The 17,326-nt window shown below is 34.0% G+C and overlaps 1 protein-coding gene across 2 annotated transcripts in view; it reads left to right on the plus strand.

Annotated features, from left to right (window-relative positions):
• The window catches only part of SNTG1 (syntrophin gamma 1), a 957,083-nt gene extending 945,200 nt beyond the window's left edge, over positions 1–11,883 (plus strand). For both annotated transcript variants that reach the window (XM_025871422.2, XM_073892760.1), the window contains one exon: positions 8,109–11,883. In XM_025871422.2, coding sequence (XP_025727207.1) covers positions 8,109–8,267 — 159 coding nt within the window. In that variant the 3' untranslated portion in view covers positions 8,268–11,883. The remainder of the gene's footprint in view (positions 1–8,108) is intronic.
• The last annotated feature ends 5,443 nt before the right edge of the window (positions 11,884–17,326 follow it).

The following is a 17,326-nucleotide window of genomic DNA, read 5'->3' on the forward strand; positions in this document are numbered from 1 at the left end:
TAAAGTCCCCTACTATTATTGTATTGTTGTCGATGTGTTTCTTTGATTTTGTTATTAATGGCTTATGTAATTGTCTGCTCCCATATTAGGGACATAGATATTTAAAATTGTTAGATCTTCTTGTTGGATAGACCCTTTAAGTAAGGTATAGTGTCCTTCCTCATCTCTTATTACAGTCTTTGTTTTAAAATCTAATTTGTCTAATATAAGGATAGCCACCCCAGCTTTCTTTTGATCTCCACTGGCATAGTAAATCGTTTTCCACCCCCTCACTTTCAATCTGGAGGTGTCTTTGGGTCTAAGATGAGTCTTTTCCAGTCAGCATATCGATGAGTCTTGTTTTTTTATCCAATCTGATAGCCTGTGTCTTTTGATTGGGGCATTTAACCCATTTACATTCAGGGAAACTATTGAAAGATATGAATTTAGTGCCACTGTATTGCCTGTAAGGTGACTGTTACTGTATATTGTGTCTATTCTTTTCTGGTCTGTTACTTTAGCTACTCTCTTTGCTTAGAGGACCCCTTTCAATATTTCTTGTAAGGCTGGTTTGGTGTTTGCAAATGCTTTTAATTTTTGTATGTCCTAGAAGCTTTTTATCTCTCCTTCTATTATCAATGACAGCCTAGCTGGGTATAGTATGCTTGGCTGCATATTTTTCTCATTTAGTGCTCTGAATATATCATGCCAGTCCTTTCTGGCCTGCCACGTCTCTGTGGATAGGTCTGTTGCCAATCTAATGTTTCTACCATTGTAGGTTACAGACCTCTTCTCCTGAGCTGCTTTCAGGATTTTCTCTTTGTCTCTAAGACTTGTAAGTTTTACTATTAGATGTCGGAGTGTTGACCTATTTTTATTGATTTTGAGGGGGGTTCTCTGTGCCTCCTGGATTTTGATGTCTGTTTCCTTCCCCAAATTAGAGAAGTTCTCTGCTATAATTTGCTCCAATATACCTTCTGCCCCTCTCTCTTTCTTCTTCTTCTGAGATCCCAATTATTCTAATATTGTTTCATCTTATGGCATCACTTATCTCTTGAATTCTGCCCTCGTGATCCAGTAGTTGTTTATCTCTTTTTCTCAGCTTCTTTATTCTCCATCATTTGGTCTTCTATATCACTGATTCTCTCTTCTGGCTCATTTATCCTAGCAGTTAGAGCCTCCATTTTTTTTTAAGATTTTTTTTAAGATTTTTTTTATTTATTTGACAGAGAGAAACACAGCAAGAGGGGGTACACAAGCTGGGGGAGTGGGAGAGGGAGAGGCAGGCTTCTTGCTGAGCTGGGAGCCCGATGTGGGGCTCAATCCTAAGACCCCGAGATCATGACCTGAGCTGAAGGCAGATGCTAAGTGACTGAGCCACCCAGGCACCCCATAGAGCCTCCAATTTTTATTGCACCTCATCAATAGCCTTTTTGATTTTAACTTGGTTAGATTTTAGTTCTTTTATTTCCCCAGAAAGGGTTTCTCTAGTATCTCCCATTCTTTTTTCAAGCCCAGCTTGTATCTTTATATTCATAATTCTGAACTCTAGTTCCAACATCTTACAAGTGTCTGTATTAATTAGGTCCCTGGCAGTGGGTACTGCCTCTTCTTTTTTTTCTTTTTTTTTTTTTTCTGAGGTGAGTTTTTCCATCTTGTCATTTTGTCCATGGGAGAATAGATGAATGAGAGAACAAAATGTTAACAGGGTAACAATGACCCTAGAAAAATATACACTAAATAAACCAGAAGAGATCCAAAACTGGGGGGAAAAAAAGGGAAAGAAAGAAATAAAATAAAAAGAATATGATCAAATATGATTTAGCTGGTGAATACATCAGTGCCACACACTAGATTTTGGGTGTATTTGGTCAGTTAGAAGAAACTGCCTCCCAAAATTTTAAAGAAAGAAACCCTTACATACGTACAAAAATAAGGGTAAATACGATGAAGGGATGAAATATGACTGTAAAGATGAAAATTATAAAAGATTTTATAAAAGGAATTAATAAGAAGTTGGTTGAAAAAAGAAAGAAGAGAAATTTAAAAAAAAGGGGAGAGAATGTGATCAGGCAGGAGACGAGAACAAAGCCATTCACTAGAGACTTAAGGTATATTTTGGTCTGCTAGATGAAACTGTTTCACAAAATTTTAAAGAAAAATCAACTTATATATATATATATATATACAAAAAATAAAGTTAACTACAATGAAGGGATAGAATATGACTCTTCAAATGAAAAATTAAAAAGATTTTTAAAAAAGGGATTGATAAAATGTTGGTTGAAAAAGGCAAAAAGAAAAAATTAAAAAAATATAGAAAAAGAAAAAATAAGGAAATTTAAAAAATTTACTTTCAAAGACTAAAGAATCAGTGGGAAAAAGACATGAATTCTATGTGCAGTATCCCCCTAGTGCTGTAGTTCTGCTGTTCTCATTGATCGATAAACTTGGTCTTGACTAGCTGTTCTTGCTGATCTTCCAGGGGAGAGGCCTGTTGCAGTGATTCTCAAATGTCTTTGCCAGAGGCTGGAATGTATCACCCTTGCCTGGTGCCGGGCTAAGTAATCTGCTCGGGTTTGCTCTTGGGAGATTTTGTTCCCCTGAATGCTTTCCATACAGTTTTGGAGAATGAGAAAGAAAATGGTGGCCTCCCAATCTCTGCCCTAGAGGAGCCGAGAACTCGGGCCCCACCCCTCAGTGAGCCTCCAGAGAAAAGCAGTTAGTCACTTCTGTCTCCCTGGTCTGTGGCCGCACTCCGTGCTCACCTGGCCTGTGACCGAGTGTTTCTATCTCTGGCACACGACCCCATGTGGAGTCTCCAAACCCAGCAGATTCCTGTGGTGTGCTCCCACGCCTCTCCTCCTGGGGGAGGAAGGGGAGTCTCCCCAGATCTGCTGCTTATTGGGGCCCTGCTGGAGGAGCAGTGGCCCAACTGAGCCCGGATCACAGTTTATGGCATCCCCGAGCTGAGAGCCTGTGCCTCGGCTCTGTCTCTGCAGCCAACTTCCCTGCTCCGATACCTGGGAGCTCTGCTGCACTCAGGCACCCCCGGTCTTTCTGTGACCCCGAGGGTCCTGAGACCACACTGTCCCAGCGAGGGTTCCACCTCCTGTTTAGCCACTGGAGTGATGTCCCTCAGCAGAGCTGACTTCTAAAAGTTCTGATTTTGTGCTCCGCGGCTCTATCACTTGCCAGAAGTGGCCCACGGAGTCTCCCTCCCCCGCCGTGTATCTTCCCAAATATCACCTCAGATTCACTTCTCCGCCCATCTTACCTTCCAGAAAGTGGTTGCTTTTCTGTTCAGAGAGTTGTTGCTATTCTTTTCTTTGATCTGTTGAGTTCGTAGGTGTTCAGAATGGTTTGATCCCTATCCAGCTGAATTCCTGGGACCAGTTGAAATTTAGGTGTCCTACTCCTCTGCCATCTTGCTCCGCCCCTGGTTCCATATAAATTTTAGGATCATTTGTTTTATTTTTGTTGAAACTACCATTGGAATTTTGATAGGGATTACATTGGATCTATAGATTGCTTTGGGTAGCGTGGACATTTTATTTCTTTTAAGATTTTCTGTATTTATTTTGAGAGAGAGTGAAAGCAAGAGAGAGAGAGAGAGAGAGAGTACACAAGTGGAGGGGAGAGGCAGTGGGAGAAGGAGAAGCAGACTCCCTCCTAAGCAGGGAGCCCAACCTAAGGCTCAATCCCAGGACCCTGAGATCATGACCTGAGCCAAAGTCAGACAGTTAACTGACTGAACCACCCAGGCCCCCAGGGACATTTTAACAGTATTAATTCTTCTAATCCATGACACAGAATATCTTCCCATTTATTTGTGTCTTCAATTTTTGTGTCTAATGTACAGGTATTATACCTCATTGGTTACATTTATTCCTAGGTATTTTATTCTTTTTGATTCAATTGCAAATGAGATTATTTTCTTAATTTCTCTTTCTGATAGTTCCTTTAATAACAAAGTACTAATGTATATAGAAATGTAGCATATTTCTATATATTGATTTTGTACTCTGCAATTTTACTGGATTTACTTATTAGTTTAATGTATTTTTGTTAGAGTCTCTAGGATTTTCTTATATAATATCCTGTTATCTGCAAATACATATATATTTGTAAATATCTAAGTCCCTCTGGTCTAACATGGGTTTAAGGATGATGTTTTCTTACTGATTTTCTGTCTGGATGATCTATCCATTGATGTAAGTGAGGTATTAAAGCCCCCTACTTTCATTGTATTGCTATTTCTCCCCTTAGATCTTTTAATATCTACTTTATATATTTAGGTGCTTCCTAATTTCTTAAATATTAAATAAATATTATTGATTTCACCTACTGATTCATTTCTCTGCTCATTTTAGAAAGAAAAACAGACTTCTCTAAAAGGTTGTTATTGTCACTTGCTCTAATATATTTTTTTTCCCACTCAATCACTCATGAACTGATTCCTATGAGTCTTTTGCATCCACTTCTCCATTAAACTTCTTTGTCAAGGATAAAAATGCTAAATCCAATAGTCGATTTCCAGTTCTCATTTTACCAGCCTCTCTGTTTTGTCTTTCTCTCTTCCCTGGCAACTACTGCTCTCTTTTCTTTGCTGGTTCTTCCCTATTTTTCCTATATTTTATACTGTAGGATTCCCAGAATTAGCCCTTAATCCTTTTCTTCTACATACCCTCCACACCTTAATCTTGTTACTTAGACCACCGGTTTATTCTTTATCTCATCTATATGCCAACATACCCTAAATTTTTGCCAACTTTGAATTTTTTCCCATAAGTCTGCGCTGATATATAGAGCTATATACTTATCCTTGTCATTCTAATATGCTCTCAAATGTAACTTGTCCAAAATCAAAATCTTGGTCTTTCATGCCAAACCTGCTTTTTTCATAATTCCTCCATTTTAGTAAATGACAATGCTGTCCTTTCAGTTGCTCAATCAGATATTTTGGAATCATCCTTGATTCAACTTTACTTTCAAATCCCACACTTTCCTTATTGAAAGCTTTATACTTCTCTCCTTTTTTTTAATCTTATTTCCAAAGAGCTCAGAATTGTGATTTTTTTCAGAATTATAATTTTAAAGACTTATGTTAATTCTTGTCACTTCTCTGCTCAAAAATCTCCCATGATTTTCCATGTCTGTCAGAGTAAAGCTCAAGAATAGTCCATATAGCACTCCAAATTCTGATCTGTGTTATTTCTTTGACTTCATTTCCTATTAATTACTCTTAATTCATTCCATTCCAACAATAGCCCCTTGCTTTAACTCAAACTCCCCTAGAGTGTCTCTATCTCAGGGTATTTGAAAGTACCCATCTGTCTGGAATTGTTTGTTTGTTTTACAGACATTCACATGGTTTATTCCTTTGTCCCCTTCAGATTTTGCACACATACCAATGCAGATTTTCCTGTCTTGCAGTCCCTTCTACACTCTTTGCTCTTTTCTCTGCTTTATTTTCTTGACTGTACTTACAAACATATTCAGCAATATTATATTTAATTTATTTATACCCTTATATTTTGTCTTTTGCCAGTGGATTGTAAGTCCCATCATGATTTTGTTCTTGTCTGTTTTGCTCACTATTTTATCTTTCCACCCAGAGAAAGACTAAATGCATATTAAGCACTCAATAAATATTCATTGAATAAATGAATGATTAAATTTTGAAGAGAACTTAAGTTTAGTGAGATTTATGGGGTTCAGAAGAGCTTTACTACAAACAGATAGTAAATAATTTGATGGATGTCATTGTGGATGCTCAGCAGATAGATGGACATGTAGGTCTAGGAGTCATATTAGAAATGAGTAATTCTAGTATTTGAAGCCCCAAGAAGGGGCCAGAGGTGACCACTGAGACAGAGGAAAGATAAATTGACATTGGTATCAAGAACCAAACTTGAACACAATCTCTGCCTCCTGCTTTCTCTTTTTACCTATTATTTCCTATGTACCACTGACTCCCCTGAAAAAACGTATAAAAATTTTACAATGCCAATCTACATCAAGTAATTGGCTTATAATTTATAAGGTATGAATAATTGAAAATATTAACCCTTCTAAAAATTTCTGTATAATTAGATATCTATTTTTGATAACCAAGATATAATCCCCAAATTAATAAAGATGTGGCAGAATTATTTTTGAAAAAAGTTTGTTATATTTTTGCCTACTTGCAATATTCAAAATATTTTCCCCTTTACCAAGAGTAAATTTCATGGTTTTTTGTTGTTTTCCTTTTTAATAGTACATAAGCATGTCTCATATTTTCCAAAACTTTACCACCCTTTTCATATCTGATGCATTTAATATGGGTTGATATCAAAAGTAATTCAGGATCTGCAGGTGATATAAACTGGCTGCACAAAGAACGAAGAGATGAATAGGAGACTTCAAGGTTGAGTTAAGGCAACAGAAAATGCTGCTAGTTGATAAATCATATTGCCACTGAAGGGTATTGTTAAAAATAAAGCTTCTGAAATAATTATGATGGAGGGCACCTGGGTGGCTCAGTTGGTTGAGCGACTGCCTTCGGCTCAGGTCATGATCCTGGAGTCCCTGGATCGAGTCCCACATCAGGCTCCCTGCTCAGCGGGGAGTCTGCTTCTCCCTCTGACCCTCCCCCCTCATGTGCTCTCTCTCTCTCACTCTCTCTCTCTCAAATAAATAAATAAAATCTTTAAAAAAATTATGATGGAATAACTAAAATCATTTTTAGATTGAAATATTTAGGACATTAGAATAGTTAAATCTTTACTGCTCTCTAGAATAAGTCAACATTTGGCATAGGAACCTATGAAATAATGAAGTTTTGAAGGGAATTACTCAGAAAGATTAGGTATTTTATGTATATTATACAGAATTTTGAATGAATTTATGTTGTGCTCTATTGTGCTCCTACTGCATGATCTGATAAAATATTCTGAAGGTGAATTATTTTACTTAAATAGTTTCCTGGTGTATGGCACATATTATGATATGTCCCAATTGAATAGATACTTTGTATTGTTTCCCACTGTCACATACTACAAATTGCAAACACTATTACTAATGTGCATATCAATTATAATTCTACATCCTTTATTATCAGTATGAATGATATAGCAACAACTTTGTGAGTAATTTCATATGGTTTATTATCCTCTCGTTATCATCTTTGTGATGTTTATCATATAGACTCTATTAAGCATATGCATGTATTTGTCTTCTCTCAATCCTCTTGGAATTAAAACATTTTATGGACTACTGATGGTTTTCCATACCTGATCACCAAAGCTGATGTCAGCTTTTAAAATGTATCCTGAGCATCACCTCATGATTTTACAAGCTAGTCTGACATAATTTCTGGTTTGAAAAAAACAAAACAAAACTCTTTTCTTTCTTTCTTTCTTTTTTTTTTTTTTTTGCAATGTGGGCCACAAATTTCCTTAAGGATCCAAATGGGAAACATATTTCAAAAAATCCAAACAATTAGTGGGCCTTGGTTGGTTTTTTTTTTTTTAACAATGAAGTACAACAAATTTAAACAATGAAGTCTAATAATTAAAATTAATTACATTTAAAATTACTGCATGATTATATTTTGGAATTGAACCATTCGGTTCCTAGTGCCATAAACATTCATAACTTCTCACTTTCAGCATTTCATATTCAATGTCTTATGATAAATTGTAACTTATTCTAGAGAATAATGAAGAACATTTTAAAAATTATTTCAATCCAAATTTATCATCTGAAATGTGTATAAAGAGATTAAAAATTTATTTTAAGCTACTCCCATGTTTTGTACTTTATCAAGAATAACATTTTATTCTGGTCAAATATATTTCTATCCAGCATTTATCAATACTGAAATGACTTTCATAGATAATAAGAATGCTTAGTATTTCTAGCTCTTAGACTGCCATGTTTTGAAGTAAACCTGCAATACATATGAAATTTATATATTGAAAAAAATGTTCACAGTTTCTATACATTTGATAGAATTAATGGATTAAAATTATGTTTGTTGAGCTTGAAAAAACCTCATTATTACCTAGTTGTCTAGTTATTGTCAATGTGTTTTAAAGAAATTGATTTTTATTTTATCTGAAGCATTTCTTTTTCCCTTTCAGGAGCTGGAGTTTTCAAATCTTTTTGCTGTTCTTCACTGCATTCATTCATTCTTCGCTGCCAAAGTAGCTTGTTTGGACCCTCTCTTCTTAGGCCATCAGGCTACTGCTTCTGCTGCTGCGAGCTCTGCTACTACAAGCAAAGCAAAGTATACAACTTGACATACGGAGCTTTGCATTGCCACTTACCATGACTATATAAAGAGAATAGACATCGTCATCATTTTAGACCCTGGAGAAACAATGATACCACCAAGTCAACAGTGAATTCAGTTCGAAATTTCAGCAGAAAACAAAGTCATAAGGGATCTCAAAAGCACTTCTGTTTTGGAAGGCATTTGTGAATAATCGTAAATGAAAATAACAGCTTGTTCTCACTCCTTTTATTTGTTTATTTGTACCAGTATTTCATCGACAGTGAAGACGAAAGAAGGAATGATTCAATGTATGTAAATAATATAAAAATTGTAAGCTACCTATAAATAAAAATGCCACCTAAATGGTTGTTTCTGTATTTTAGATTATTTTGTACAACAAATACATGTTGGGCCCGATCATGAACTGATGCCCTATCATGGAATTATGAGTGATATATAAAGGAGACAAAAAACCACATGGCAGCAAGGAAAAAAGCATACAAAAATTTCATCAAAGAAAAAAGCCCTTTAATTTGCTGATGTAGATTTTTCCTTGAATTCTCATTCTGCGAAATGACACTGGCATTCCAATTTTGTTTATCTTATTGTCAACTATTCCTAAGATTTTCAAAAGAATAAATACAGCTATTCTATGATAGACACAATGTAAAATGTACTTTTTCCTTAAATCACTGATATCAATGTTTTATCGCTGTTAGTGTCAACGAAATATGCTGAAATGTGTTAATTTAATTATGAACCAAGGAAACATTCATGAACCTCTTATTCTTTCCTCCACTTAAGGAGATTTATACTTACCCAATATGATTTGTTATGAAAGTTTCATAAATTTTCAGTGGCCCCAAAAACTTTTGTAGAAAAAATATCAAAAACGTTGTGTGAGAACCAATTCTTTGTACTCATAATTTTACTAGTTAATCATGGACTGAAATGACCTTAGAGTGTAGTCTCAGTTTTACTTATTTCAGGTAAATGACATTTTCCCATTTTAGTAATATTTTATGATAAAAATAAGGTGAGATATGAATATAAAATTTTAAATTTCTAACTTATCATGTCATAAAAAGTGATTATATAATGCCAAACTATGTGGGTTATTTTAGTTATCTTGTCTTAGTAAATGAAAGAGGATGGAAATTTGAAAGCATCAGAGTATGTGCCCCTGACTCAGATCCCAGGGATTATATCACCATTTGTTTAGTGTGGAAAACACTATCTGCCTTTTACTACAGCTGTACTGAGATCTGCTTTTAAACAACCAGCTGCCTATTAGAAAAAAGAAAAAAAATATTTTTTAATTAACACACATGATCCCAACTAAATCAAACATTGTATAATTCCTTATGAAGATGATGAAATACCCAATAAGGTGGTTTGATTTTTCTTTTTTAAACAGGAAAAGAAAAGTTATGCGAGAAGGAAACAAAATTATTTGCAAAAGGGACGCATGATCATTATGCTTTAAAGTTTATCAAGCTATTTCCATAATCATCATAAATTATTAATTCACTTTGTGTCTGGTTAATTCTTAAGCATGTTAAATTGAAAAGAAAAAGTGAAGATTCATAATTGTACCTGGCAAGAGTTAAGTTTGATCAAGGACACCTTATTAAAAGAACTGTGGCTAATTGGACACTACATAGTTTTGATACATTTTATCTTGACCATAAAATTAATATATGTTCATAATTGGGATAATACTGTGGAATTATTGCTTACTAAGTATTCACCAAATAGAACAGTCATTCTAAAGCCAGAAGTCCACCAAAAGCAGGCTTCAGTAAGCCTCTCTTGAGTCTATGGGGGAAGAGTAGAGAGACGCATCTGCCTCAGGGTCAGAAGCAGTAGTAGCCACTTCATTATAGAATCTCTGCTATGAGCTAGAGTTGTATCTTGGTGTGCCCCACATTGGGGCAACATTTATGTGTCCACAGTGTGATAATTTGGTCTACAGGTAATAGGAAATGGGCTAGTTAGCCAAAAGGAAAAAAATAGTTTTAAAACCTTATATATGTGTTATGTAATCATTTTAATAGATATGATCAGATTTTATAAAAGCTCATTTTAAATAACAAAAAGACAATTTAATTAAATATCCTTTTTGTTATATCATAAAAATCTTCTAGTCTGTGCTAGTGTGTATGATGAAGGAAAAGGTGCACAATGAGATATGTATGGGTGTATATCTCCTTGTACAACACACATACACACATATATATGTGTGTATTTGTATATAATAAAATGCTACCCACAAATTATATTAGAAGAATATATTTCAAGTACATATATTTAATATACTTAAATTTACACTGTAAATTGTAGCTTGAATTAAAATTTATAATACAATATTGTGTTTATTTTTGATACCATTGATAAAAAACTAACAGGCCTAAATTACTACTTAACATTAGTGGAGCACCTACCTATTAGAAAAATATTATTCTCATGTTCATCAATTACCAAATAGTACTTAACATTTTCCTCTACAGTGGAATGATTAACCACTGTCATTTGTTATAACTTGGATTATTTGAATGAGAAAGCTTAAAAATGAACAAAATACTCAGATAAATCTCTATTTCTCATGTAATTTATGTTTAGATGCATGAGATTTATTCATGAAGTCCTAGTTTGTACTAGAGCACATTTTAATAACAGAATGCTTAATTATGTGTTAACCCCTCCAGTGCCTTGGGATACGTGTGTATGTGTGTGTGTGTGTGTACACATTATACATATATGTATACATATGTATGTGTATATATATACATATACATATATATGCACATTAAAGGGTTCATTATAGTGTACATAGTGCAAGCTCAAAGGGAATATTATATTATAGGTACTTAGGTCAGAGAAGGGAGTTCAAATATCATTTGAAGTATTTGTTAACTACTATAATAATGTATTTTGCCTAATAAAGGATAACAATTAATTTAAGCTAAAGTATATTGAAGCAGGAGCATTTTTAATTTGTTATACTGCAACAAATATTTATTTCAAAAATACTTTAAGATAGTATGAGTGTAATGTATACTCCAACATTTACCATCCAACAATATTTCAAGGGGAGAACCACCAGCTTATCATTCTTGCTCATTTTTCAGGCAAGTACCACTTTAGAGTTTTAAAGTCTTTGCTCACAAAGCTGTCATTAAACAGGAAGAAAAGTAATTACTTGAAAATAAATATCAAGTTCATATTAACCACGTAAGCAGAGAAATTTTCCTTTGAGTGCATTGGCTTATAGATAGACATTTCCTTCATTTACAATGACAAAGCTTGTTCATAAACTTTGTTTACATGGAATGTTGGGTTTGAGAGAGGCTTGATTTATTATTGTGGAAAATTAATAATCCTAACAATTATTTAGAATTACTGCTAGAAATCAGCAGGTGGAGAAGCTTTAAAAGCACAAGAATGATCTTGTGCTTAACTTTTTAAGGTAAGTGTACATGTTCCGATATTAATGACAAACATTTTGCTACTCTTAATAGTGCTGTACTCATGAGCTCTTCTTAAGGAATTGCTTTATTCATACCTCTAAAACTCTTGTTTATGATTTATTCTTATTCCTTAATACTTTAAAATCATAATTCACTTATTTGCACATTCGAAGTTGCTTTTGAAGATAAAATATTATAAATGTTATATATTTTATACATATTAAAAATGTAATGAAAATACCAGAAATATGAAATGTAAATATATTTATTTCATTTTTAATTGTTTTGGTGGATGTTTGTAAAATGTAAATTAATATCTGTGACAAAAAACTTGTCACTTCATTCTTTAAGTTCATTAATGTACTACTAATAAAACTGTACCTTTTATAATGAAGCATACTAGAAAATAAAAACAAATACTTTTTACTACTTTTGTGTATTTTTACTTCTTGGGTTTGATTTGTAAGTTTCACATGTGTTTAGAGAATGATTCTGACGAACTTAACTGCAATGAACAGGGGCAGATAAGAGCTGTCAGCCTGGGGTGCAGGTCTCTGGGGGGCATGATCTGTTCTGGTTCATCAGTATTTATGAAGATTAGATATCTGACCCCTAAAGGCTCTAAAGATTGAAGAAAGATGCTGTTTGCCAAATTACTTAAACAACCAGACTTACAAAATTTGAAAACATGACAACTTTGATATTTTCAGTGGTCCATTGTGAGCCAAGTCTACATTGAGAGGATTGGTCTGACAGGGCATCATCATCTGCCCCATTTGTAACTGAGAAGACCACAGTTGTCTTTCAGGTAATTACAGTGCCATAAAAGAGAGTGATTATAGGAATCACTTTAAAACAATTATTCCAGTTGTTATTCCTGGTGATATCTATATTATTCCAGTTGTTAAATATATATATATATATATATATATATATATATATCCATGTTTATATAGATTCCAAAAGAAATATAATTAGTTGATTACTGATGTACAAGTGCCTGGATTTAAATGCTTCTATAAATATATTCCTTCAAAAAGTGCAATATAAAACAAATAGATAACTGTGTTTTGGGTGAATGTATGAAGAATAATAGCAAAATGTGGGTTTTTAAAAGTTAACTACCTTTTAGCAATAAGTAGAATTATGTATGTATTTTAAAAGGATCATGAATTCAAGAATATTTTTTTAATTTTTAAGATTAATTGCAGTTTAAATATGAAAATATCAACTTTCCAGAATACAGTCCTATATGTTTTGATAAGTGGATATGATTGTGCACTACTACTAAGATAAAAATATAGCACAGTTCAATCTTACCAAAAATGCCCCAGTGCCACTTTGTAGACAACCTCTTCTAACCCCAACCCCTGTAAACTATCAATCTGTCCCCATACCTTTCCCTTTTCAAAATTGAAATGTATAGTATGTCATCTTTTGAGATTATTCCCTCTCTTTTATGAGATCACTTCTCTGCAAAAAGTCTTTTTGTGTATGTTCTCCTTCAAGAGGATACCAATCTTGATCCCGTTCATTGTGTCCACAAAGGTTCTCTAATTATCTTTGTCCTTTATCCACTGGATCCCACCTATCTTCTGTCAGAGGCACCGCTAACCAGCATTAGAGTCTTCTAGGCAGGAAACAGGTATTACTTCTTACATGAGCAAGTATGGAGAGAAGGGAGGAAACATACTGTTATGATGTGAATTCCACTTAAGGAAAATACAACTATATGTATATATATATATATATATATATTTAATTTAAGAGTTTCCATGAGTTTACTTAAAAAAAAAAGATTTTTTTATTTATTTGAGAGAGAGAGAGCAAGCATGAACTCAAGGGGCAGAGGGAGAGGGAGAGAGAACCTGGAGCAAGATTCATGCTAGGCACAGAGCTTGACACAGGGCTCGATTCCACAACCCTGAGATCATGATCTGAGCCAAAACTAAAGAGTCTGATGCTCAACCCACTGAGCCACCCAGATGGCCGAGCCTGAGTTCACTTTTATGTGAACACAAGTTTTTAAATTGAGTAAATATTAAGAAGGTTAATTGCCACATCGTGTGGCAAGAGTATGTTCAATTTTGTAAGAAATCACTAAAATTTCTTCCAAAGTGACTATACAATTTGCATTCTCACCAGTAGTAAATGTGAATACCTTTTGCTCCACATCTTCACCAGCATTTTGGCCATTCTAATAGTGGTATCCTTATTTAACCATAAGCAGAATGAGAGTCTTAGTTCTCAGTGTCCAGTAGCTCTTATTCTTCCCAACTGTTTCAACTTGAAATTCATCATCTTTGTATTTGTTTGTTAGAGCTGTTGTAACAAAGTACCACAAACTGAGTGGCATAAACAACAGAAGTCTACTAGCTTGCAGGTCTGGAAGCTAGAAATAGGAGATCAAGGTGTCAGTAGGACCATGCACCCTGTGAAGGCACTAAGGAAAGATCTGTTCCGGGTTTCTCTCCTAGTGCCTGATAGTTCCTTGATAGCATAATTGCAATCCTCACATGGTATTCTCCTTGTGTGGTGTGTGTGTGTGTGTGTGTGTGTGTGTGTGTGTCCTTTTTTATAAGAACATCAGTCAAATTGGATTAGGGGTCTGCCATACTCTAGTATAACCTCATCTCAACTCACTAAATCTGCAATGACCCTATTTCCAAACACAGTCACATTCTAATATCTGAGGGTTAAGATTTTAACCTACTAATTTTGAGGAAAACACATTTCAACACATAACAGTCCTTTAGATGGCAGTTTAAATGCCCCTTACAATGAGAAGCTTTTTTCCTTTTCTTCATCAAAAAAGCTGAATTCTTTCTGCCATGTAATTTTAGCACTTGGCCACTTTTATTGCTATGGTTTAATTTACTATTTTCCTTACCAAACTTTAATTTTTATGAAGGCAGAGGTTATGGTCCATTTTGCTTACCTTTGAATATTTACCACCTAGCATCATGTTTGGAAGATGGAGGTACTTAATGAAAGGTGTTATTGTTGAGGGTTTTAATAAAAACAATAACTAAACTGAGGTTTTTGTCCAGAATCAAAGTGGATGGCATTATGAAACTGACTACATTATGCTATTTTAGTGATTATCTTGACATAATATTTTGTTTTTCTAAGAAAATAGTTGGAGAGTTTGCTCTTATAAGAAACTGTTAATCATATAAATGATATCTGACAAATAAGAAAACAGGAGTTGATATTCCTTTGTACTTTGTAAATTTTTTAGGTCTGATGTTTCTTGTTTTGCATTATCGTTTTATTAAAAACATCTTGTACTTATATATGTGTGTGTATGTGCATATATATATTTTAGTAATCTATAAATAGTAATCTATAATAGTGACCAAGTCTAGTAATACATAAATACATTTTAAAAATTGTCAAATTATAAACTGAGTAGTACATATGTCCACAGAACAGTTACATTATTTAGAGAGACTTTTTCTAAAAGCAAATATGAAAGAAAATTTCAAAAGTAAGGTATTGTAAACATTGAAAAACATATATAGATATAGTATTATACAGTGGAACTCAATTTACCAATTCTGTGAAATGCTCTCAGAAAGATAAAAATAATCAAGATGCATCTAGAGAAGATAAGGATTCTGCTATTCAGCAGTAACAAGTTAGTTTCTTAAGAATAGTCAGGATGAAAGAAACTACTTCAACTCTTCTTTTCTTGAGTTACTGATTTTGTTCAATAAATGAGATAAGTGAAACCAAAGAATCAAAGTCAAGTAACCATGAATATGTTATGTTGACATTTCTAAATGACTTTGAATTTGCAGTAATGGGATTTGCAGATCTGCTTTATGACAGTTCCCACAAAATGATTATGTGGAACAAAATTATGTCATTCCAAAAAATGATTGTGTCGCCATGGTCACTTCTGTCGGGAACACTCTATCTTATCTCCTATAAACCAAGCACTTTCAGTTTCATGATTGTTATGTTCTAAAACTCTAGTGTCTTGTAATTATGTATAACTTACTTTATTCTTTCCCATAGAAAATGTTGCAAATGATGATCAGCTACCGTCTTTTTTTTTAAAGATTTTATTTATTTATTTGAGAGAGAGAGAATGAGAGACAGAGAACATGAGAGGGAAGAGGGTCAGAGGGAGAAGCAGACCCCCCGCTGAGCAGGGAGCCCCTTGTGGGACTCGATCCCGGGACTCTAGGATCATGGTCTGAGCCAAAGGCAGTCACTTAACCAACTGAGCCACCCAGGTGCCTGATCAGCTACCGTCTTAAAATAATTTATTGAAAAAATAATTTATTGATGTGAAATTTACATAACATAAAATTAAGTATTTTAAAGTAAACAATTCAGTGACATTTAGTATATTCACAGGCTTGTGCTACCACCGCTTCTATTTAGTTTCAACATTTCCATCATTCCAGAATAATATCATTATCCAGTAGGCAATTTCTCCCCATTCTTCTTTTCCCCCAGACCCTCACAACCATCTATATGCATTTTGCCTTCATGGATTTATCTATTCTGGATATTGCATATCAGTGGAATGATACAATATGTGACCTTTGTGTCTGACTCCTTTCACTCAGCAGAATGTGTTCTGGGTTCATCTATGTTGTGTGAAACAGTTCTTCATTCCTTTTTATGGTTGAATACCCAACTACTCTGATAACATACAAAAGGAAGGTAATAATTCTGCTTATTTGAGTTCCAAGTCCCACTGAGAAAAGTCAATAGTGATGGGATTAAAAGAAACAAAAAAGGATCTAAGTCCATTATTGGATTCAGAATGACCTCTATAAAATATTCAAATGAACACAATTTGTCTTTGAAAGTGGGCCATCTTTTCTCCTGCACCTCATTGCATGTTTTCTGCATAATGTGAATAATTTATGTAGTTCTCTAATGCTCCTCCTTAAACCTTCCTGGCTTAGTATTTCCTAACATGCTCCAAAATACAGATATTCTTATCTGTACTTTATCAAAATTCATATTCCCTAAATTTCATTAAGGTAAGCTAAGAGAAATATGGAGAATAAAATCAGAATGAATTCAAACTGATGGATATTAATGACAATAGATAACACTTTTATAGCATTTATTATGTGTCCAACCTCCTTCTAAGTTGTTTACATATACTAACTCATTTAATCCTCATGACAACCTTAACATTATTCTTATTTTATGGGTAAGAACATGGAGTTTAAACAGATTTCCCTAAATCCTCTAGCAAGTTACAAAAACAGGAAAAATGAATAAAACATTGCTTGTATTCAAGTACTTGTATGATGTACTTAAATGGAATTTCAGTCCCAGTAATTAACTAAAAGTTGGGGGTATTAAAAAAGTGGGTAAGCTTTTTATTTGTTTGTTTTTTATTTATAATCAGACATGGGAGCAACAATGTTCTCAGTTATTGGATGTTGGGCCTTGTGGATTGCTCTGAGGTGTTGTTCGACTTCAGAATGTGCTTTGTTAGGGATGACTTAGGTCTCAAATTCATGAGATTACAACCAGTGTTCTCACAGTACAATCTATGGCAATGAAAGTAGAAACAGGATCATCCCTTCAGTGATAGATGCTCTTTATAAATTGAGACTATATTACACAGAGCCTGTGT

Source organism: Callorhinus ursinus, unplaced genomic scaffold (assembly GCF_003265705.2).
Source record: "Callorhinus ursinus isolate GAN/ISIS: 27379988/994484 unplaced genomic scaffold, GSC_fseal_2.0 scaffold5, whole genome shotgun sequence".
Lineage (NCBI taxonomy): Eukaryota > Metazoa > Chordata > Mammalia > Carnivora > Otariidae > Callorhinus > Callorhinus ursinus.